We start from the raw sequence: 20,804 nt of genomic DNA, 5'->3' as shown, positions 1-20,804 counted from the left end.
GCCAGAACTATGACAATCCTCGATAGAACAATATCCAAACAATTAAGAACTGAAACGTGAATGTGACAAATGACCCCAAAAGGCATCGTTTGACAGATAGCCTTTTGAATTTGGGTCTATATGGACAGAGAGCCTTAACTATGAACTGCAGTTTCATGACGACTTTCCTATGCAGTTTTGGAAATATTGCTAACACTTTTAAAGAGCAAAGTATGAACACGAAGATGAAATCTCACTGTAAGATTGAGTGGATGTCAAATCGTGTCTGTTGTACTTTTAAATGAGATCGATGGGCATCATTGAACATGTATGCATGTGAGCACTTCACAAAATGTTAATATACTTTAGTATACAAAGAAAATAAATGACATGACAAAAATCATCTTTCATGTAAAAGGGGATTAAGAAACTAGCACTGGATATCTTATAAATAAAAGATGTAGATGGTTACAATAATTATTGACTTTGGTGCATTAGCAATAGGAGTCATCCCATGGTAGTGTTCAAACTGCCTACGAAGTATAAGATTCAGGAAGGCGGATGTTTCCAGCCATTATTGACCTTAACCTTTGACCCATCGACCTCAAAATCGTTAGGGATCATCTGCTGGACATAACCAACCTTCCTACCAAAGTTGAGGTCCCTGGACCACAGCGTTCTTCGGTTACTGGTCGGAAACGAATTTCAGTTCGAGGTCACCACGACCTTGACCTCTGACGTCAACCTGCCCATTAAGTTTGAGATCCCTAGGACCGGGCGCTCTCCAGTAATTGGCCGAAAACGAGTTTTCACCTCGAAGGTCAGCATGACCTTCTGACCTCAAACTCAATTGGGTTCATCGGATGGTCATGACCAACCTGACTGCAAAGAGTACCAAAGCATCCTTAAATCGTTTATTGGAAGCGGATTTTCAGCTCAAGGTCACCGTGACCTTGACCTTTAATGGACTGACCTCAAAACAAGATGGTTCATCAATTGGTCATGACCAAACTGTATACCAAGTTTGAGATCACCCGAACGATCGTTCTCCAGTTGTGGGTTGAAAAGATTTTCAGCTCTACGACCTTGACTCATTGATCTTTGAATTGTTGGCGATCATCTGCTGGTAATGACCAACCTTCATGTGACATATTTGACTTCCCTGGGTCTAAGCGTTCAGGAGGTTTTGACCAGAAACTTTGGGGACGTATGATACAGAAGGTCCGATTACTATCTGCCAATCTTCAGGGGCATAAAAACATGTTTCACAATCTCTGACTAAGGCAGCTAAGGTATTATAGGCATATCTCTAAAAAGAATACATGCATAAACACAGAGTAGTGAAGTGCAATAATGACTCAATTAATATCAAGATTTTTGAAGGTTATCCAGACATTTCTACCAAAAAAAACAATGCTCGGCATTGAAACTTAAGCACAATTCTTTTAACTCTCTTTACTTTAAATATTTCCCTTTGAGAAACTGCAAAAGAATCATACCATTCTACATGTCTGTCATTTCAGTGAAGGGAACAAATGCAAAGAAATGCAAATTCTGGTCACATGTTATCCGAGACACCTTGTAAACGCCATACTTCTATGCCATATGAAAACGTTTGATATTAGACATTAAGTAGGCAATCATGAAACTTAATACACACAAGATCTTTTTGTTCGTCCGTCTTACACCCTTGACCAATTGTAACACCACAATAACACCGATTTATACAATTTATTTAATAATCTATAAATTAAGAGAACATCAATGGGCAGATCCTGAGTAGAGTTTAGTTTTCGAGAATGTGACTTCGGGAAATGACTGTCGTATGCTCCGCTCCTGTTGTATCTGCAATATAGTTATATTCAAAACGAATTTCAAAAAGCTATAATAAACATTTCTTGTACAATGATTACCGGTATACAAATTAATTGCTCAGAAATTTGTTTAACACTTCAATAAGGTGTCCACAGTTTATATTTCAGCTAGTTTTATATTTTCTGCTACTTAACACATTTATATGATTTAAATGGTTAACATTAAATTCCAGATAAAAATTGACCAATTAATACATATTTTCACGAACTTTAAGCACACCAAAGACTTCAACAGTTTTATAAAAGTTTCAGCACAACTTGTTTCTACCCAGAAAATGGATTTGTTTGAGTATTATAAGGTCAGACGTAAGACAAAATTATTTTTTTGTGAACAAAATGCTTGTTTCAAATGACAAAACACAATCAAAGTTTAAATTAGAGCTCCATTGATTATAACTATTCCTCTATGCACTTTTTCATCAAAAACAGTTTGGAAATTGAATTATTTTTGGCATTAATTTACAAAACTCTGTTCAAATGAGTAAATGCCAGTTTTTCGTGTTCTTTTCTCTCGAAAAAGTTAGTATAATAACTAAATTTCAAAAATTTTTGCCAAAATAAAATGTGTATGAATGTCCATTAAAATTACATCTGTGTTCACAATCAACTTGATGCATATATATATATATATTGACCCTGGATGGAATATAAAGAATTGTTCCACCAATACTGACCCATAGAATTTTCTTAAGTTCCCTCTCAGTTTCTATGCTGCTAGGCAGTTAACTTGATATATGTGCATGTAAAGAAATTCTTTACTACTTACATTATTAAACCATCTTGAAACATGTACATAGTTCTGCTTGTCATAAAATGTGAGCCCCGTCTGAAAGAAAAGAAAGATCCATTTAAATCATGAACTGTACTGTTTATCATAACGATTGTGGTCTGATAAAATTGTACTCTTGTACATGTATTTCAATTTAAACTATTCAACTGTGAATCATTACCGTTTTATTTACAGACCATATTATATAACAGGGAAAGCAACATAAGAGAACCAAAGAAATCCAGAGGTAAATTTTTGAGTCAAATAATAAAGGGGTACAATTTGAATTTTAAATTATATGCAATATAGAGTTATCTTATTTGATTGTATACAAATTACAATTTCAATCAATACATGAAGAATTTAAAAACTAATATGTGCTAACATGCAAAACCTTAACCAGAACAACATTGACCTGTTCCTAATGACTTCTTTAAGCATGATTTTACAGCTCAATTAATTTCTTAAATTATCTTTAGGCTTTCTGTTCCTATTATTATTATTCTAAAACATGTGGTAAATAAAAACAGGGTCATCACTATAATTTTTCTTTGTGGGAAAATTATCGTCTGGCATAATAGCTGAAATGGTAACAAGCTTGTCTATAACCCAACACAGTTTTATTACAATATACATGAGTTCACACGGCGTGACGCCCGTGTTTTTTTTAATTATTAAAGGGACTGTCTCACAGATGAAAAAATAGTGTGAAAAATGTTGAAATTAATTATTATTAATTATTATCAATTAAGTACCACATAGTTTACAATTTATTTAAGTATAGCAGAAAAATAGTCTGTGAAACAGTCCCTTAAAGTGTCATTTAATGTGTCTTCTAAGGTTATAAATACTTAGTAGTATTTACAGAATTTTGCCCCATACATTAACCCAATATTTAGAAAAACTGTTAATAAATTAATTACTGATAACAAGATTGTAACCCTGTATTTAGTAGCAGAAAGTGCAAAAATATTAAATGATTCGTTAATGCTAAAAGATTAACTGTGGTCTACTATAGTCTCATAAGGAAGAAATACCGTGTTTTCTACACCTATCTTTCAAATTAAACTTGGTATCCTTCATAAAAAACAGTGTTTTTGACATAAATCCTTCCTTTTCGGAATATTAAAACGATATTATTAACTTGTAGTAAATCTTATTTGGGAGTAAGAGTGCATTTTTATTAATCACCCTATTCTACAAACAACTGTTATACAAAAACAAACCAACCAGAGTTTTGTGAAGTCCGTAGTACAAGGCCAGGTCAATCACTGTCAAATGGTGGCGAAGGAAGTATACTTTGTCTGCTAAAAATGTGTTCAAGTCCTGAAATTGAGACATCATGTAATAAGGTGTTATCCACAGATTAAAGCATTTCTTAAATTAAAGTATACTACAATATTTAATTTAAAAAGACCAAATTATTAATCATTTTATAATAAATAAAACCTACAATAAATTGGTTAAAGGTTGTTTGTTACTCAGGCCTAAAAAAAAAAAACATTTGGTTCGGGTTACCTGACCCTACCTACGGAATAGGCGCCGACCCTACCGTTTTTAAAGTCAGTTTGAAAAAAAAATGAAAAACTAAAAAATAAATAAAATAAAAAATTCGTTTTTTTTTAATTGCTTTTTAATATTAAGTTTAAACCTTAAATGCTTATACAGAAGATAGCTTTAACACCATTCTCCAATGATGAAAATGATATTCTTATATAAAACCTAATAAAAAAAAAAAATAAAAAAAAATAAAAAGCCTACCTACCCTACCTATTTTTGAAAAGGATGTAACCCTAACCAAACAATTATTTTTTTAAGGCCTCAGTATGTAAATAAATAGTTTGATGCGACCCAGTTCCAGGACTATTGATTTTGAGTAAGTACATAGTAGCAATCTTTAACTTTTTTATTTGTCTACATTTTCTTGTGTAAACTACCTACTAAATGGACTGTTCACTGTTAATTTCTATCGCATCATAATTAAAATCATTAACAACTGACTGCTGATTCTCTGCAGTAAATTTATGTATTTGAAAAATAAAAAAAATACTGCTTTCTCATTCAACAAAATAAATTGTTGACCACTAAGGAATGTTTTTGTTGACGTTAAAATATCAAGTAGAAATCTTGACTTTTATTCAGAAAAGTACAGCACATAAGAGACATGAATACTAATAATTTCATCAAGCTTTTATTAATACAAGGTTTCCAATAAAGGAAGTTTGAAAGTATATGACAGTAAAAATCTGCTAAGACTTCCAAAATTGAGACCTGAGATCAAAAAGAAAGAAATATTTGACAGTCTAAAGCATGAAGGCAGAAGGGTGCCCATGTTGGTCTAAATGAGGGCAGAAGGGTGCTTCTAAAAAAGTTTGGGTGCTGCACCCTTCCATAATATTATAGCTAAAACCCTAAGAGTTATAAACTGAAGGAAAGTAAAAAGAAAAAAGGTTATACTGTGAGAATGACTTCCATGTCAGATTTTGAGGGACATCGGTCCATGGTGCACACACGGTATTCGAGCCATTGGTCAACAGCGGCCTTGTCTTCTGCGCATGTACCTATGTATAGATATGAAAACCATTAAACAAACTCTTACACTAACTCAATTTTGTTAAAATATTCTATTTGGTAGTTGGAAATGCATTTGAAAAATCCTGTGTCAGACTTGCTTTCAAGTTGTAAGTGTTACATACCGTAATGCAAGCCTTTCTCTAACTTCTGGAGTGGAACTAGTATTCTTATCTTTTCAGGGGGAAATTTATCAATAAAATCTTTGAATTGGAAATTGAATTTCAAGGAGTACCATGGAATTGGAAATTTCAGCATTATTTCAAAGAATTTTGACAATTGGAATGGGCCACGTGCTTAATGACACGTTTTATTCATGTAAACAAAGGCTTTTCAGTATTTTCAGAAAGAAGGAATAAGCACTCTTAATCCAATAAAAAACATAATATTTTAAAGAGTAAATTTGAAATCAGAAGTCGGATAAGGGTCGTAATTGATTAGTAGGATGCTCATTAACAAAGAATGCTAAATAAAAGGATGCCGGTCTTTAAACAGTGCCATAACTTAGCAACGACCTTGCTCAAGGTGTCAAGTTATTTGACAGGTTGTTTATTGCACCATTTTCTTAAAGTGACAGATTACAGGGTACTTAAGCATGGTTGATAGAATTTTTTCCAAGAGTAATAGTTTTTGTCGGGGGTGAGCGGTAGAGCGGTGCGGGGGGGGGAGTTCTCAAGTTTTTACCTACCGCCAGAAGAGTTCATAATATGATGTCTAATGGTGGCACAACACACTTTAAGTAAAAATGGTATCTGTACCTTTGGATATAATTGCAAAATTGTAATAAATTTGTTTCACCCATACCAATGAGTTGTTGCTTGTCAGCAGCCCTCACAAGGTGTTTTGTGATGGTCATAAATCCTTTCCTGGTCCCAGTTTTGCCTTTTGTAACTGGAATCTATAATAACCAAATGTCCATGGTCAGTATAAAGTTACACAATTTTGAACAGACGTAGTGAAATGATCTGAGGTGTTTTATCCACCTTGTCAAAATGATGTGGGAGATTTTGTCCTTTGGATATTTTGTCCAGCTCCCCATGGACCATTATGAAACTTTTGAGAGTAACAAAATCCCTTGAGTAGAGTCTGGTTATCTACACTAATAAGTTACTTTGAGCTGATAATACAAATCAATATGCATCCTAAAGATAATGTGATATATGACATTTAGCAAAGAGAAGTTTTACTGACAATTTCCAACATGAACTGTATGTAGGTCTAAATCTTCAGACGCTCATTAATCAAAATCACTAAAACCAAGCGTCTATTGACGTACCGTATGATTAAATCACCACTGACATATTGAGCTTCAATATTAAGTTAATAACTGATTATTTCTTACGATTTAAAAGGGATTTATATAGTTAATTAAATGCTTACTCTTTCAATTCCATCGTAGGTTATTTTGCCACATTTCACGCCCAAATAGGAGGCAATTGCTTGTATCGTGTCGCCGGAGTCAGCCATCTTGGCGGGTGAAGTAATTAATAACTATGTTTACTTACTCAATGTATATATATTATTTCAAAGAGTCAATTTTACATACCAATATTTATAAATACATTATTATATTCCCGCATATCCGTGATTAAAAAAATAAATAATAGTCTTTCGAAATAAGACAATAGCTGCTCCCTTGTGTGTCACATGACTGTCATGTGACCGAATTTTCTGTCAAATAGCTACTGGTAATAATATCGGTATGGAGGATAGTGGAAAGGAAAACGATAAACTTTCGTGGATAAAACAACAACTGGAAATCAGAGAAGTATCAACAGATGAACTTTACAGGATATTTACACTTGAATCTGAGAGTGAGTTTTGTAATCATTTGCATTTATTAAAATAAGGTTTAACTAAGATATATATGATTTATGAATACGCGATATTGCCAAATGATAATACTACGAACCTATAAAATATAGGTACGTGATAATACATTACGAGTATGTATTTATTTTATTACAAAATGCTACAAGGTTTATTGTGAAGGAAAATGAACAGTTTTCACATTGATTGTTCAATATAATTTATCACAGTTGATAAATCATCAGTGAATATATAAGTAAGAATACATCTTTACCTTAAGTATAGTAAGACCTGGTATGTTTAATTTTTTACAGTTGTTTAATACACACATTAAATCTGAAGCATTATGTTAGGTATATATATATATCGGAAGCATTTAAGATTCGATATAATTTATTATGATTATGAATATATAAACAAGATTATTACTTGGTACATCGTAATAAGTAGTTTTTTTTGTTCCAACTTGCGTATACGAAAGTCAAATGATAGTGTACTAAATTTGATTAATTGCATTATAACTATTTTCTTTTCATCTTTATTATGGTTTGCCCACGTTGACCATGCACTCCGCATTAATTACTGAAAACAAATGTTGTGACATGAGAACTCTTTAATGTGTGAATAGTCATTTCACGAGTGTCATGTAAATGCGTGAGGTTGTAGATTTATATTCCATTATATCAGTACGGGTCAACATTAAAGGCAAAGTAAAGTTGGTGTACAATTACATGCATATCGTGTATAGTAAGTGATGGCCATTCGAGCGTCCGTTTAGCACGAAACAAATCTTCCTTACAATGCAGTGTGTTGGAGAACATTGCTTGTAAAATCTTGACAATTCTGATTAAATTTATCTCGGATCTATTCGAGTTCAGAAAATATCGAATTTCTCGATCGCCGGAAGTAATAATTTTCGCCACACTTAAATCGATCGTTGAAACTGCATCAAAGCCCAATACCGTAAAAATACGATAAAAAACTGATAATGAATGGACACCATTGGTTTGCAACGACTTGCTAGGTTTCGTAGCTGAATTGTGATAAATTCATAAATATTTATCATAGTTTGGTTAACACGATTTTATCGTGTGTGGAGTCATTATAGTTCCATTGTGAAAACTATTTTACGACAAGTATGGTCATAGACTTTTTATCAAAGAGTCAATCCAAGCGTTGGACAGAAAATTGTATGATATACAGTCGGCTTTAAAAGCTCTTCAGAGCTTGTGTTCTATATGTTGTAAACCCGACTTTATAAATAAATATTACTTGACTTGACTCTATTTTCAGGCTTTAACAGCTATATCTTCCGCCTTATCCAACATGCTCGTTTGCCTTTAAAGCTGCACTCTCACATATTTACCATTTTTACTACTTTTTTATTTTTTGTCTTTGAAAGAGCAAATTTTTGAGTAAATATCTGCAAACCAATGCTATCATAATTCCCGTTCGAAAATTAACGTTTTTTGGCCTAAACTAACTGTTTAAGAAAAATGCATAAAACCTCAATTTTTTAACTTAAATATAAAACTCTGCCAGGGCTTTTTCTGACCATTTTGGGAAAAAGACCCTAGACATTTTGGGAAATTTTGCGTCGTGAAAATGTGGAAATTGGGAAATTTTACAGTGAAAAGAAATAGCTGTCTAGTCTCATGTGAATTAGGAAATGATTTAATATTAGTTTATTTTCCCTTTAAAAGACCTGTAATGTTGTGAGCATAGAAGCTCCGCCTCTATATGCAAATTAGTAACCGCCCTGCTAAGGCACCAAGGTGGAACCCCTAGAAGTATCAGAGAGGCAGTATGATTCAGACTATTGATGTACTCACATGTTATACACTTGTAGAATAAATGTAGTAAATATTTAAGTGTCTTTATTACATACCTACATTAAAACACAACAATGGCGACGAGGATAAAAGTGTAAAACACATGAAAAGCGGATTAACTGTGTAAAAAAAAAAACTGTGCTGTGTAATTAATTAGTAGGACTGATTATTTACCAAAAAATGGCTCAAGGATTACCAGTATTCCCATCATTCAATGTCACTGAAACAGCAGTGGACAGTCGCTGGAAAAAGTGGTTAGGTCGACTAGAAATCATGCTAGTTGGTATGGATGTCAAGGACGCTAAACGCAAAAGAGCGTTACTTTTGCACTACGCTGGTGAAGATGTTTATGACATTTTTACAACACTTCCAGACGTGGAGGAAACGTTTGACGCTGCCAAGCAAGCACTAACCCAGTATTTTGCACCCAAGAAAAGTATTGAGTTCGAAGTGTACAAGTTTCGACAGGCAAAGCAAGAACCTCACGAAAACTTGGACAGTTTCCACACACGACTCAGAAAGCTTGGAGAACACTGCGAGTTTGCAAATACAGACAAGGAAATTAAGTCACAAATAATACAAGGCTGTACGTCAACAAGACTAAGGCGCAAAGCGCTCAGATCAGAAATGTCTTTAGACGAAATAATCAAAGAAGCGCGATCTCTAGAACTATCTGACAAAAACGCAAGCGAGATAGAACAATCAGCCAACCACAACAACAGTTACAACACCTGTGCAATCAGGCAAAAGCGAAAACCAAACCATCGTCAACAACGACAGTCTGCCAACACTTACCGTCAGTCACAACAGAAAACACGAAGCTGCAGAAACTGTGGTAAGGAGTATCCGCACATGAATGGCCAATGTCCCGCTGCCGGCAAAATATGTAATTTTTGCAAGAAAATGAATCATTTTGAGATTGTTTGTCTTTCAAAGCACAAACAGTCAAAGCCAGTGCATACATTGGGTACCGATAATTGTTCAGACAGTGAAGTTTCGGACAATGATAAAAGCAGTAACGAATTTGCATTTGGACTTGCAATAAATTCAAACAAGCCAGACATATCCTGCAAGCGACCTACAATCAAAGTCAAAGTCGAAGGTCATGCCCTAAAAATGCTCGTAGACACAGGGTCATCGATAAATGTCATTGATGAAAAAGCATACAACGCCATGAAACCGAAGCCAAAATTAAACAAAACGGATACGAAAGTATACGCATACGGTTCAATTGAAGCTGTCAAAATTATGGGCCAGTTTCAAGCAATGATAGAAACCAAAGACAAGTTTACGACAGCCATGATATTCGTAACGAAAGGAAACAGTGGCAATCTGTTATCATACTCTACATCAGTGTCACTGCAAGTCGTTCCAGAAATATATTCAATGACAAGCAAAAGTGAAATATGCGATAAATTCCCGAAGGTATTCACAGGAATTGGGAAATTGAAAGACACACAAATTGAGTTATTTGTAGACAATACAGTTCAACCCGTTGTGCAACCACATAGAAGAATACCATTTCACCTTCGAAAACAGGTGGAAATTGAACTCAAAAGGCTCGAAGACATGGATATAATCGAAAAGGTAGATGGACCAACAGACTGGGTATCACCGATTGTCGTAGCACCGAAACCGAAGAGCAAAAACAATGAAATACGTATCTGTGTAGACATGCGCCTCCCTAACGAAGCCATTAAAAGGACTCGACACATTATACCGACAATAGACGATCTTATTGTGGACTTAAATGGTTCAAAAATATTCTCAAAATTGGATTTAAATCAGGGATACCATCAACTTGAAATCTCAAAGAAATCACGCAACATAACCACATTCACTACACATGTTGGTCTAAGACGATACAAAAGACTAAACTTTGGATTAACATGTGCATCAGAAGTTTTCCAAAATGCAATACGGACCTCACTTGAAGGACTTGAAGGTGTACAAAACATCAGCGATGACATAATCGTGTATGGCAGTTCGCAAGAGCAACACGACCGTAGACTGGCAGCCGCCCTACGACGTCTACAGGAAAAAGGCCTCACACTGAACAAACAGAAATGTGAATTCAACAAGAAAACGCTTGAATTCTTCGGCTATATTTTCAGTGAAAACGGATTTTCTGCTGACAAGAAAAAGTGTGAAATAATCAAAAACACACCTGCTCCACAAAACGCATCAGAAGTACGAAGCTTCCTCGCAATGACAAACTATGTCTCCAGATTCATACCAAACTACTCCACAACGACAGAACCTTTGCGAATGCTCGTGAAGAAAGATGTCAAATTCGTTTGGGAAGAAAGACAGCAAAATGCTTTTGATAAACTCAAATCGGATCTAAGCAGTGAAACTGTAATGACATATTTCGATCCAAAATTGACAACACAAATTGTTGCAGATGCAAGCCCCGTAGGCATAGCAGCAATCATGCTGCAAGGAGGGAAAGTAGTTAGCTATGCAAGCAAATCATTAACAGATACCGAGAAAAGGTACTCTCAGACCGAGAAAGAAAACTTAGCTATCGTATGGGCAATTGAACACTGGCATATATACCTCTTTGGACACAAATTCACCGTCATAACAGACGCAAAAGCGCTTGAACACATATACAAAAACCCAAAGTCCAAGCCGCCAGCCAGACTGGAACGGTGGCGAATGAAAATGCAAGCCTATGATTTTGATGTCATATACAAGCCAGGTGAATCAAACATGTCAGACTACCTGAGTAGGCACCCTGATGTCACAAAGACGCAAGCAAGCAACGCAGGAAAAATCGCAGAAGAATACCTGTCATTCATTACATACCATGATGTTCCAAAAGCGATGACGTTGCATGACATAATCAATGAGACTAGCAGTGACAACGACCTACAACAGGTGATGCAAAAAGTCAGACAATCCTCGTGGAAATCAAATTACAAAACAAATACGGTACTAGATACACTTGCACGTGTGAAAAATGAACTGACAGTTGTGACGTTCAAAAACGGCGAAGTTCTCTTGCATGGAAATAGAATCGTCTTACCTAAACAGTTGCAACAGAAGGCTATTTCAATAGCACACGAAGGACACCCAGGAATAGTTAGGACAAAACAACTATTGCGCGAAAAGGTGTACTTTCCAAAAATGGATAAAATGGTTGAGGACTTGTGTAACAGTTGTATTCCCTGTCTCGCAGCAACTGATAAAAACTCCAGGGAACCACTTCAAATGACTGAAATGCCAAAACAGGCATGGGTTTCAGTGAGCATGGATTTCTGTGGACCATTTCCTGATGGAAAATATCTTCTTGTTTTGATTGATGACTTTTCAAGATTCCCAATTGTTGAAATAATAACATCTCTTAATGCAAAATCAGTTATTGAGAAGCTTGACAAAATATTCTCAGAATATGGAATACCTGAAGTACTGAGAACTGACAATGGACCGCCGATGAATAGTGCAGACTTTCAAAACTTTTCAAAACAATTTGGTTTCAAACACAGAAAAATAACCCCGATCTGGCCTCAAGCAAACGGAGAATGCGAGCGTTTCATGAAAACAATAGGAAAAGTAATTCGTGCAGCAAAAACTCAAAAAGCAGATTGGCGCACAGACATGTATGCATTCGTACGCAACTATAGAGCTACAAAACATGCGACTACAAAATACAGTCCAGCAGAACTATTATTTGGAAGACAGATTAGAATAAAATTACCATTTGCACCATCGAAACCTTCAAAGGAAAATGTGCAAGTCAAAGCTCGTGAAAATCACGCATATCAAAAAGCTAAAATGAAATCGTACGCGGACGCAAAACGGCATAAAACAAACAAGTTCTCCACACCTTTCGACAGTCAGCCATATAAAATTACAAAGATAAACGGTTCGATGATAACAGCGAAAAGAGGAGACAAGTCAATCACCCGCAATTCGTCCTTTTTCAAGCTGATAAGGCTACAAGACTCCGACAGCGAGGACGACTTCGACGACTTCTACCGTCCTGGCACTGTACGTACGGACGAACAAGAGCCTTCACAACCGAGACGTTCATTGCGAAATCGAAACCCCCCAGAACGTTTCCAAGACTTTGTGCAAAAGTGATTTATTGTGAAAAGGGCATAATAATCCCTTTATGGATTTAGATTAATTTACCAATATGTTTGCGCATTCTTTGTATGTTTAAGAAATGGAATATTTGTTTACTTTGTTATCATTTTAATTCAGGTCATTTCGATGCTAGTGCAAATTTCTTTATATGTAACAGTGTAATTCTAGTGACCAGTCTAAATTAATTGAACAGACTCAACTTTCTATCGAAAACTGAGTTACCTGGAATTCTTTGGAATTTACAATCCTCCCAGAGACATGCTATTAATCTCAGAAAACGACCAGTGTAATGACAAACAGATAATTTGTTTTCAAAAACTTTGTGGTGAATCAAGCAATTAGTGCTCGCCGCTGCAATAAATCTGACACCGTTGGACATTAGCTCTATCTGACACTGGCCATAATGCCACAATTCGTAAACTGCCAGAACATTAACTACTCTCCTAATGAATTGACTATCATGTGGTTAAACAAATTTAATGATTGAAATTGTTTTAATATTAAACTAATCTTTGGCAGATGCTGAAAGTTTAAATCTGAGAAAAGATGGGATGTAATGTTGTGAGCATAGAAGCTCCGCCTCTATATGCAAATTAGTAACCGCCCTGCTAAGGCACCAAGGTGGAACCCCTAGAAGTATCAGAGAGGCAGTATGATTCAGACTATTGATGTACTCACATGTTATACACTTGTAGAATAAATGTAGTAAATATTTAAGTGTCTTTATTACATACCTACATTAAAACACAACAAGACCCACAATGGCTGAAATATCAATCCTTGGGGTGTAAATATCTATTGCAATAAATCATGACAGATAATATTTCATATCTCTGAATGTAATGAAAACAATGATTTCTGAGTTCAATTACTAAAAAAACTTCACATCACATAATTTATTAGGATGTTGAAAATGAACCATTACAGGTAAAAAGAATTTCTGAAAAAAAAAAAAATTTTTTTTTTTTTTTTTTTTTTTTTTTTGGTTGGGATTTTTTTCTGAAGATTGGGAAAAATATCTTATATTTTGCTTTGGGAATGGGTCCGATAGTCGGACCCGTGGGTACTATAGAAAAAGCCCTGTCTGCGATCTAATTTTTTTGTCAGCATTCTTATTTAACTGGTTTCCATGGATTTTCGCAAAAAATGGCTCGTTCCAAGACACAAAATAATAAAGTTGTCAAAACGTTCATTCTGTGAGAGTGCAGCATTAATGGTACCCTCCCCCATATGATTTGTGTAAAATATTAGCGATTTCACGGACCTATGAACTTAGTCCGTGGCGATATGATGAAGTTCGATCTTTACTTTGGTGAATTGTGGCTACGTAGCTTTTAATTGGAAACCCCATTTATAGAGGCTAATGGGTTTTTTTTGTTTTGTTTTTTATTTTCTGGTTTCGTCTTCCGGGAGGCACGTTAAATGGGGGGCTGGTGTGACAGTGCCGCGTATACACTGGTGCACGTTAAAGAACCAGGCCCCGATTTCTCGAAACTTCTCAAGTTTCTTATAACAGGATTCAGCTAAACTCACTATTTTTGTTTTTAAATAATTTGTATAATATTTACTTCTTTGAGAGTTTTTATACTTAAGATAGGAATTATCTATATGTTAATTACATTAAACCATTTTTCATTTATCAAAATTCAATTAAAATTATGTATTTTGGCTAATTGAAACAAGCGACTTAAGCCTGTTAAGATTAAGAAGTTTCGAGAAATTGGAACCAGGGTAGCTCTTACCAGGGTTCCATTCTATATGTGCACTATGCTTCGAAACAACGAATACGATACAATTGTTTTGGCGTGAGAAAATGAACTTGTAATAATTTAATGATGGTTGTTAATTGCCAGGTTACCCTGACGATGAAGCGGCTAGCTATGACATGCTGGTGTACAGACATTCGGAGGCCCCAGATCTTACCATTGCAGCATACCAGCATACAGACATCATCGGGGTAAAGTATTATCATTATTTTCACTTATTTTCACTAGATATGTTGTGGCCACGTAGCTATTAATTTAAAACCGCATTCATAAAGGCTATTTTGATAACTGTACAAAAATCGCCCCGTCCCCTTAAACCTTAAATCGTCCAAGTGTATTTTTTATGTCAATATTGGAGAAAAAAGTAATAAAATACGCTAAAAATGCACAATTTCGAAATAAACTTGTTGGCCAATGTTTGTTGGTAGATATTATGTTCGTTCGTTTTATCCTGTTTTAAGACAACTCGACCTCTTTTTCAGTTTATATGCGCAACTCGTTACCACGGGAAGAAGCTGAATGAAGAGGCAATGCACATGCATATTCCAAATGGAGGTACGGTATACGATAATTAAAGGGTCTTATCCCTGTTTTTACCAGTCATATGGACAGTCTCGCGGATTAGCTATTTCGGAACACCTCGGTCATTTTCCTTCGAAAACAACCTCGGACGTATATGGAAATATTTACATTTAACTACGCGGCAAAGTAGATCGCGTAGTAATTTCAATTTAGCAGTTAAACTTAATGACTTTACTAATTGAAGTCTTTATTATGTATGCAATAACACAATTCACTGGCAATAAATTTAATCTAAGTACTACGAAATACACGTTAAACACTACGATTAATTCATACCGTTATTCAAATTTTACGAACTTATTCATACATCCGAGGTTGTTTTCGATGGAAAATGGCCGAGATGCTCCGAATGGAAGTGGCTTTATCAAATTCTTCACACTGGTACAATAGATTCACCATGTTGAAGTGGCTTGAAATATGCCTGTGTTATATGCTTTTTCGACGGGCTGGACATGTCGCCTGCTGGCATCTAGTGTTGATAAAAAAAGTAGATAAGTCGACATAATGTTTGAAACATGTCGTGATATGACTCATCGACTAAACCGCTAGTTACCCGATCACATCATCAATATATAAATACGATGAACACTCCAATACAGAGGTTACTACATGTATGAATAATTTATTACATTTCTTGTTAAGTTTATGCATTTCTAATGAACACAAGGTCATTAATTCGTTCAACCTTTTTCACTCTATCATTACAATCACATTATATTGTTTCTGTTTCTAGAAAGCGTCTGCATTCATTCCGTGGTGGTTCGAAAAGACCAAAGGAGACAGGTATACTTTTGTCCTCTTCGATTGTTATTAGGCGTTAAGATGATTGTGTCCGGTTTAACTACCCACTCCATTTCTTTGCCCCGACCTAAAACCTTTTTTCTTTAGTTTAAAATGACGTTTTGGGGGGCTTTAAACAATACCATTAATGCTAATGCTGATTTTATGGATGTTATGGATGTTTTTATGCCTATAGTTTATAGCTTTTGGTAACAGAATAATCACATTTTGCTTAATAAAAAATGGGCATGAATCCAGAAACAAACATATTTCTTACGTCTAATAATAACAACAGGGTTTCTTTCTCTAACCATGTTCATGAAAGCTGAAAATAAATAATCCATATATATATATATATTTTTAAATATGATATTTTAAAAAAAACCGCCAAGTTATTGTCTAATATGTTAGTTTATTCTGAAATGTTATTATCAGGGGTAGCTCAAAGAATTGACGTCAGAGGGGGCTTAACTTAGGGGTACAATATTTCGACATGCGCCTCTCACTCAGAGACAAAATTTAAATAGTTTAAAATGTTGGCAGAGGGGTTTGTGGGTACTCTCTCTTGAACATTTTAAGAATTCCTAGTCCGGAATGATGAATTTTGAGCGTATGTTATTACATCTTTCTCCGACATTGACATAAAAAGTAAACTTGGACGATATAAGTGGAGGGGGGGGGGCATGTGCGCCCCCTAGATCCGCTAGCGGTTATTCCTTAAAATCGTAGACGAAATACACGAGGAACAAAAATCGGCTATGACAAACTTATCTTTATAAAGTCTTTGTTGATCTCAAACAAGGCTGTTATCAAATATAAGGATACATGTCTATCCTAATCCTTTTTGTGATAATGAATGCATAAAATATCTTTGCAAGGTAATAACTGATAAAATTCAGCTAAATGCGACCCGACACAGCTCTTAAAAAGGTCTTAAAGTAAATGAGTTTTTTGCCGATTTGAAGAAATGCAAATTGTGTAAATCTGGATTAGTTTCGTTATACAAACAAATCTTAATATGCGTTGCAGTAAAACTGCACACAATCAAGTATCAAGCAAACAGACATCCCATTGTTACAACATGAAGTGGGTTGTATTGCAAACCCATTTAAAGGGACTAGACACCAGATGATACAATTGCAAGAAAAAAAGAAAAGTGTCAAAAACTTTTGGCATCGTTTTGTACAACGCCTTGAATCTTACTTACTGATGTATCACATCGCGTCAGGCACATGCATCGTTCGCAGATTTTGAGCATTTTTCAATTCGAAGTTAACTGGGGTTGCCTAACACAGCACAGTTAGTTTAAAAATAGCGTTGGTCAGTCTTCACAAAAACTAAAACAAGTACAGGCCACCGTTGGTATATTGATCTCTACTCAATAACATATATGATTTAAACTGGGAAACAATTACGCGCTATTTTTGAAACGGAAACTCAGATGAGACAGCATCATGTGAAATGATGTACTATTGAACTACGACTAGCTCGCATGGACAATTTTATGCTTGTTTTGAGGAATACTCTATTTGCCGATTCCTGGACCATCTGGTGTCTAGTCCCTTTAAGGACCCCAACAAACAAATGAACCTATTTTCTTACGGCTTTAACCATAACAATACAATCTGATGGCTGGTTATTCCTTGCGAAAATGATATGGTCTCGCAAGGCTTCGATTATGTACACGCGTTTGCCATAATTATCAGGAAATAAATCTAAGCTTGGTTGCAATATAAGGGTATCGCTTTTGTTTTAAATATCGCATTATTTTTCAAACCTTTGCTAAAACATGTATGGTATCATATGTTGTGGTTTATCGTTATTCTTAAAAATCTGTGCAAGGTAATAACTGATAAAATACAGCTAAATGCAACCCGACACAACACTTAAAAAGGTCTTGAAGAAATGATGTATTATTGGCCTCGTACTAGCTCGCTTTGACAATTATATGCTTGTTTTGGGGAATACTCTATTTGCCGATACCTGTATATCGACCATCCGGTGTCAAGTCCCTTTAAGAACCCCGACGAACAAATAAGCCTATACTCTTACAGCTTTAACAGTAAAAATACAAGTTGATGGCTGGTTATCCTTGCAAAAATGTTATGGTATTGACAATGCTTCGATTATACACGCGTTTGCCAAAATTATCAGGAAATAAATCTAAGCTTGGTTGCAATTCAAGGGTATCGCGTTTGCTTTAAATGTCGCCTTATCTCAACATTTCCTTGAACATGTATCATGTATCATATGTTGCGGTTTATCGTACTGAAATGTATATAGTTTTGAAATTGATTAAAATGTTAGGGTACCGCACATTATCGAAATTTTGGTTTTATTCCACTAGCGACATTTCAATTTATTATCGCATTTTTCTGCAGTTTCCTAGATATCATACTTGCTTTATATATTTTTTATCGCATTTTCTCAAAACCTCAAAGCATCTCTTTTGCTTGAATATGTTTGGTATCGTATGTTGCTGCAATCGTAACAACTCGGCCATCTCCGGCATGCTTCATGTTGGAGAATGGCCGAGGAGTTCCGATTGATGTTGCGGCAACGTAACAACTCGGCCATCTCCGGCAAGCTTCACGTTGGAGAATGGCCGATGTGTTCCGATTGATGTTGCGGCAACGTAACAACTCGGCCATCTCCGGCAAGCTTCACGTTGGAGAATGGCCGAGGTGTTCCGATCGATGTTTCAGCAACGTAACAACTCGGCAATCTCCGGCAAACTTCGGGATAGACCTGTTGGAGAATGACAGAGATGTTCCGATTGATGTTGCGGTATATGGTACTGAAACGTACACGGTTTCAAAATTGATTGAAATGTTGGGTCATCAAACATGCATTATCGATATTTCGTTGTACCCTACCAGCGATCACATTTGCTTGACATTTTAATAAGAAGTTTATTTGTCTCCATTTTCCAAGATATCATACTTGCTTGTAATTTCAGGGTATCGCTCTATGCTTGCTGGACGAGTTTGTTTCTCGGGTCTTCCGGGATCAGAGGGACGTCTCCCGCATTCTGCTGATCTGTAAATCAAACCTCATTCCCCTCTACACCCGAGCAGGCTTCACACTTAACGGGAAGTCAGCAGTCATTCATGGTATATTTTTGAGCTATTTCAATACTTTATTTCCAAAAACAGATTTTTTATATAAGATGTGTCGTTGGTATTAATTGCATTGTGGCCAGTTGTCTGATATTATATTAAGCTATGCACATATTTACTGTACGAATTGAATTAAATGAAAAATAAGTACATTTTCAATACAACCACAAGCAATCACACTCAAACAACCACCTATACACATGCACGCACGCGCACGCACGCACACACGCACACACACACACAAGCTCGTACGCACGAACAGACGCACGCTTGCAAGTTATATTTCTAGTAAGTTTCCTATTGGCATACTCCGAATTTGCACTAACTGGATACGTGTGGTTTGTGTTTTTCTAATATTATCTTAATCTTAGTCTTATATTATTATTATTATTATTATATTTTTACAGGTAAAGATCCTTGGTACGAAATGCAGATAGAAATTCAAAGATGATGCTGACACACCGCCTATTATTTAGTTATTTTTAAATACCGTACTAAAAAGTGTTCTTTATTGGTACTGCAACAGTTATATTGTAAGTAAAGTCCGTTAATGTGTGATGTTTTACAAATGCAAAAACATTTATAATCGATGAATAGTAATGCAGTTTGACATGTATTTGTCTTTCCATGCTTCCTGCGAAAGGTTGAACTTTTTCGTAACAAAATAAAAGCAGCACAAGATGATGCCACGTCGTACAACAACTCCACGCTACGCTTACTTCCCTTTGTGGTACAGTAATCGCAAACTCGGCGCATTGTTACTTCCCATACAGCATTCGGAGCTCCTCGGCCATTATTTTCAAAAACAACCTCGGATGTATGCCGGTACATCTGTTGAAGTAGTCCGTATTTTTTTTTAATAAAAGCATTAATTAAATGTAGTGTTTAAGAGTTGTATTCATTGCTCTCAGTTTAAATTAATTGCCAGTGAAGTGTATTATTGCAAACATAATTACGATTCCCACGAGTTAAGTCATAAATTTTAACTACTAAATAAGATTACTACGCGATCTATTTTCAGCGGACTTAAACGTACCACTTTTAAAGTATGTAAACCGTCCATATACATCCGAGGTTGTTTTTGAAAAAATGGATCATCATGGATATTTATCATGTGATAAATAGATACAGATTGTAAGTTATCTTTGATTTTGAGAGACTTGTTTTCGTAGTTCAACCTCCATTCACCTTAAAATGTTATAACAATTATGGTTGAAAACCAGCCATCGTTAGTACATGTTTGCAGAGAATTACTCTACTGGTCAAGGGAGGTCACTGCGTAGGCGATTGGTTGCATAGGGAATAAAACGGTGACGCAGAAAAATATCCGTTATATTTTTGTTGCAGTTTTTTAAACCAATCGATTGACATATAAATAAGAATTGTTTATACATGTTTTCATCATTAGTAATACTTTAGTAAAGATTTATTTCATCTATAGCCTAATTGGGTGCAATTCATATGCAATATCGTATTTCGTTGTTTTAGTACATATCAAGGTATACATTTGTATGTTAACCTTTATGTGTTAACTTTTGTTTTGCATTGTTATTTTACACATTATATGTTATCATTCATTTTATGTTACATGCATATTGTAAAACTCAGTTATAATAAATTATTTATTG

The 20,804-nt window shown here is 35.3% G+C and overlaps 2 protein-coding genes across 2 annotated transcripts; one reads left to right on the top strand and one right to left on the bottom strand.

The window, feature by feature from the left end:
* Positions 1-1,695: 1,695 nt before the first annotated feature.
* On the bottom strand, positions 1,696-6,717 carry LOC128214701 (eukaryotic translation elongation factor 1 epsilon-1-like). Its single transcript, XM_052921320.1, has 6 exons — positions 6,574-6,717; positions 5,998-6,091; positions 5,080-5,183; positions 3,853-3,948; positions 2,620-2,679; positions 1,696-1,824 (listed from the first exon to the last, which is right to left on the bottom strand). Exons 1-6 carry the CDS (start codon positions 6,658-6,660, stop codon positions 1,741-1,743), a joined length of 525 nt encoding a protein of 174 aa, XP_052777280.1. The 5' UTR covers positions 6,661-6,717; the 3' UTR covers positions 1,696-1,740.
* Positions 6,496-20,789, top strand: LOC128214700 (uncharacterized). The gene is made up of 7 exons (XM_052921319.1): positions 6,496-6,512; positions 6,801-7,007; positions 14,783-14,886; positions 15,178-15,250; positions 16,011-16,060; positions 19,017-19,170; positions 19,584-20,789. The coding sequence occupies exons 2-7, from the start codon at positions 6,896-6,898 to the stop codon at positions 19,625-19,627; spliced, it is 537 nt and encodes a 178-aa protein (XP_052777279.1). The 5' UTR covers positions 6,496-6,512; positions 6,801-6,895; the 3' UTR covers positions 19,628-20,789.
* Positions 20,790-20,804: the final 15 nt, after the last annotated feature.

The sequence above is a fragment of the Mya arenaria genome, chromosome 13, assembly GCF_026914265.1.
Source record: "Mya arenaria isolate MELC-2E11 chromosome 13, ASM2691426v1".
Classification (NCBI taxonomy): domain Eukaryota; kingdom Metazoa; phylum Mollusca; class Bivalvia; order Myida; family Myidae; genus Mya; species Mya arenaria.
The sequence above is the reverse complement of the archived record's forward strand: the minus strand, read 5'-3'. Positions and strand labels throughout refer to the sequence as shown.

Bases quoted from the DNA above. Each gene is read 5' to 3' on its own strand.
- LOC128214701 (XM_052921320.1), bottom strand. From the start codon at position 6,660: ATGGCTGACTCCGGCGACACGATACAAGCAATTGCCTCCTATTTGGGC. The intron at 5,184-5,997 runs GTATGGGTGAAA...ATCTATACATAG, and splicing joins TGACAAGCAACAACTCATTG to GTACATGCGCAGAAGACAAG. The intron at 2,680-3,852 runs GTTGGTTTGTTT...CTTTTCTTTCAG, and splicing joins ACGGACTTCACAAAACTCTG to ACGGGGCTCACATTTTATGA.
- LOC128214700 (XM_052921319.1), top strand. From the start codon at position 6,896: ATGGAGGATAGTGGAAAGGAAAACGATAAACTTTCGTGGATAAAACAA. The intron at 14,887-15,177 runs GTAAAGTATTAT...CCTCTTTTTCAG, and splicing joins AGCATACAGACATCATCGGG to TTTATATGCGCAACTCGTTA. The intron at 15,251-16,010 runs GTACGGTATACG...TTCTGTTTCTAG, and splicing joins CATGCATATTCCAAATGGAG to AAAGCGTCTGCATTCATTCC.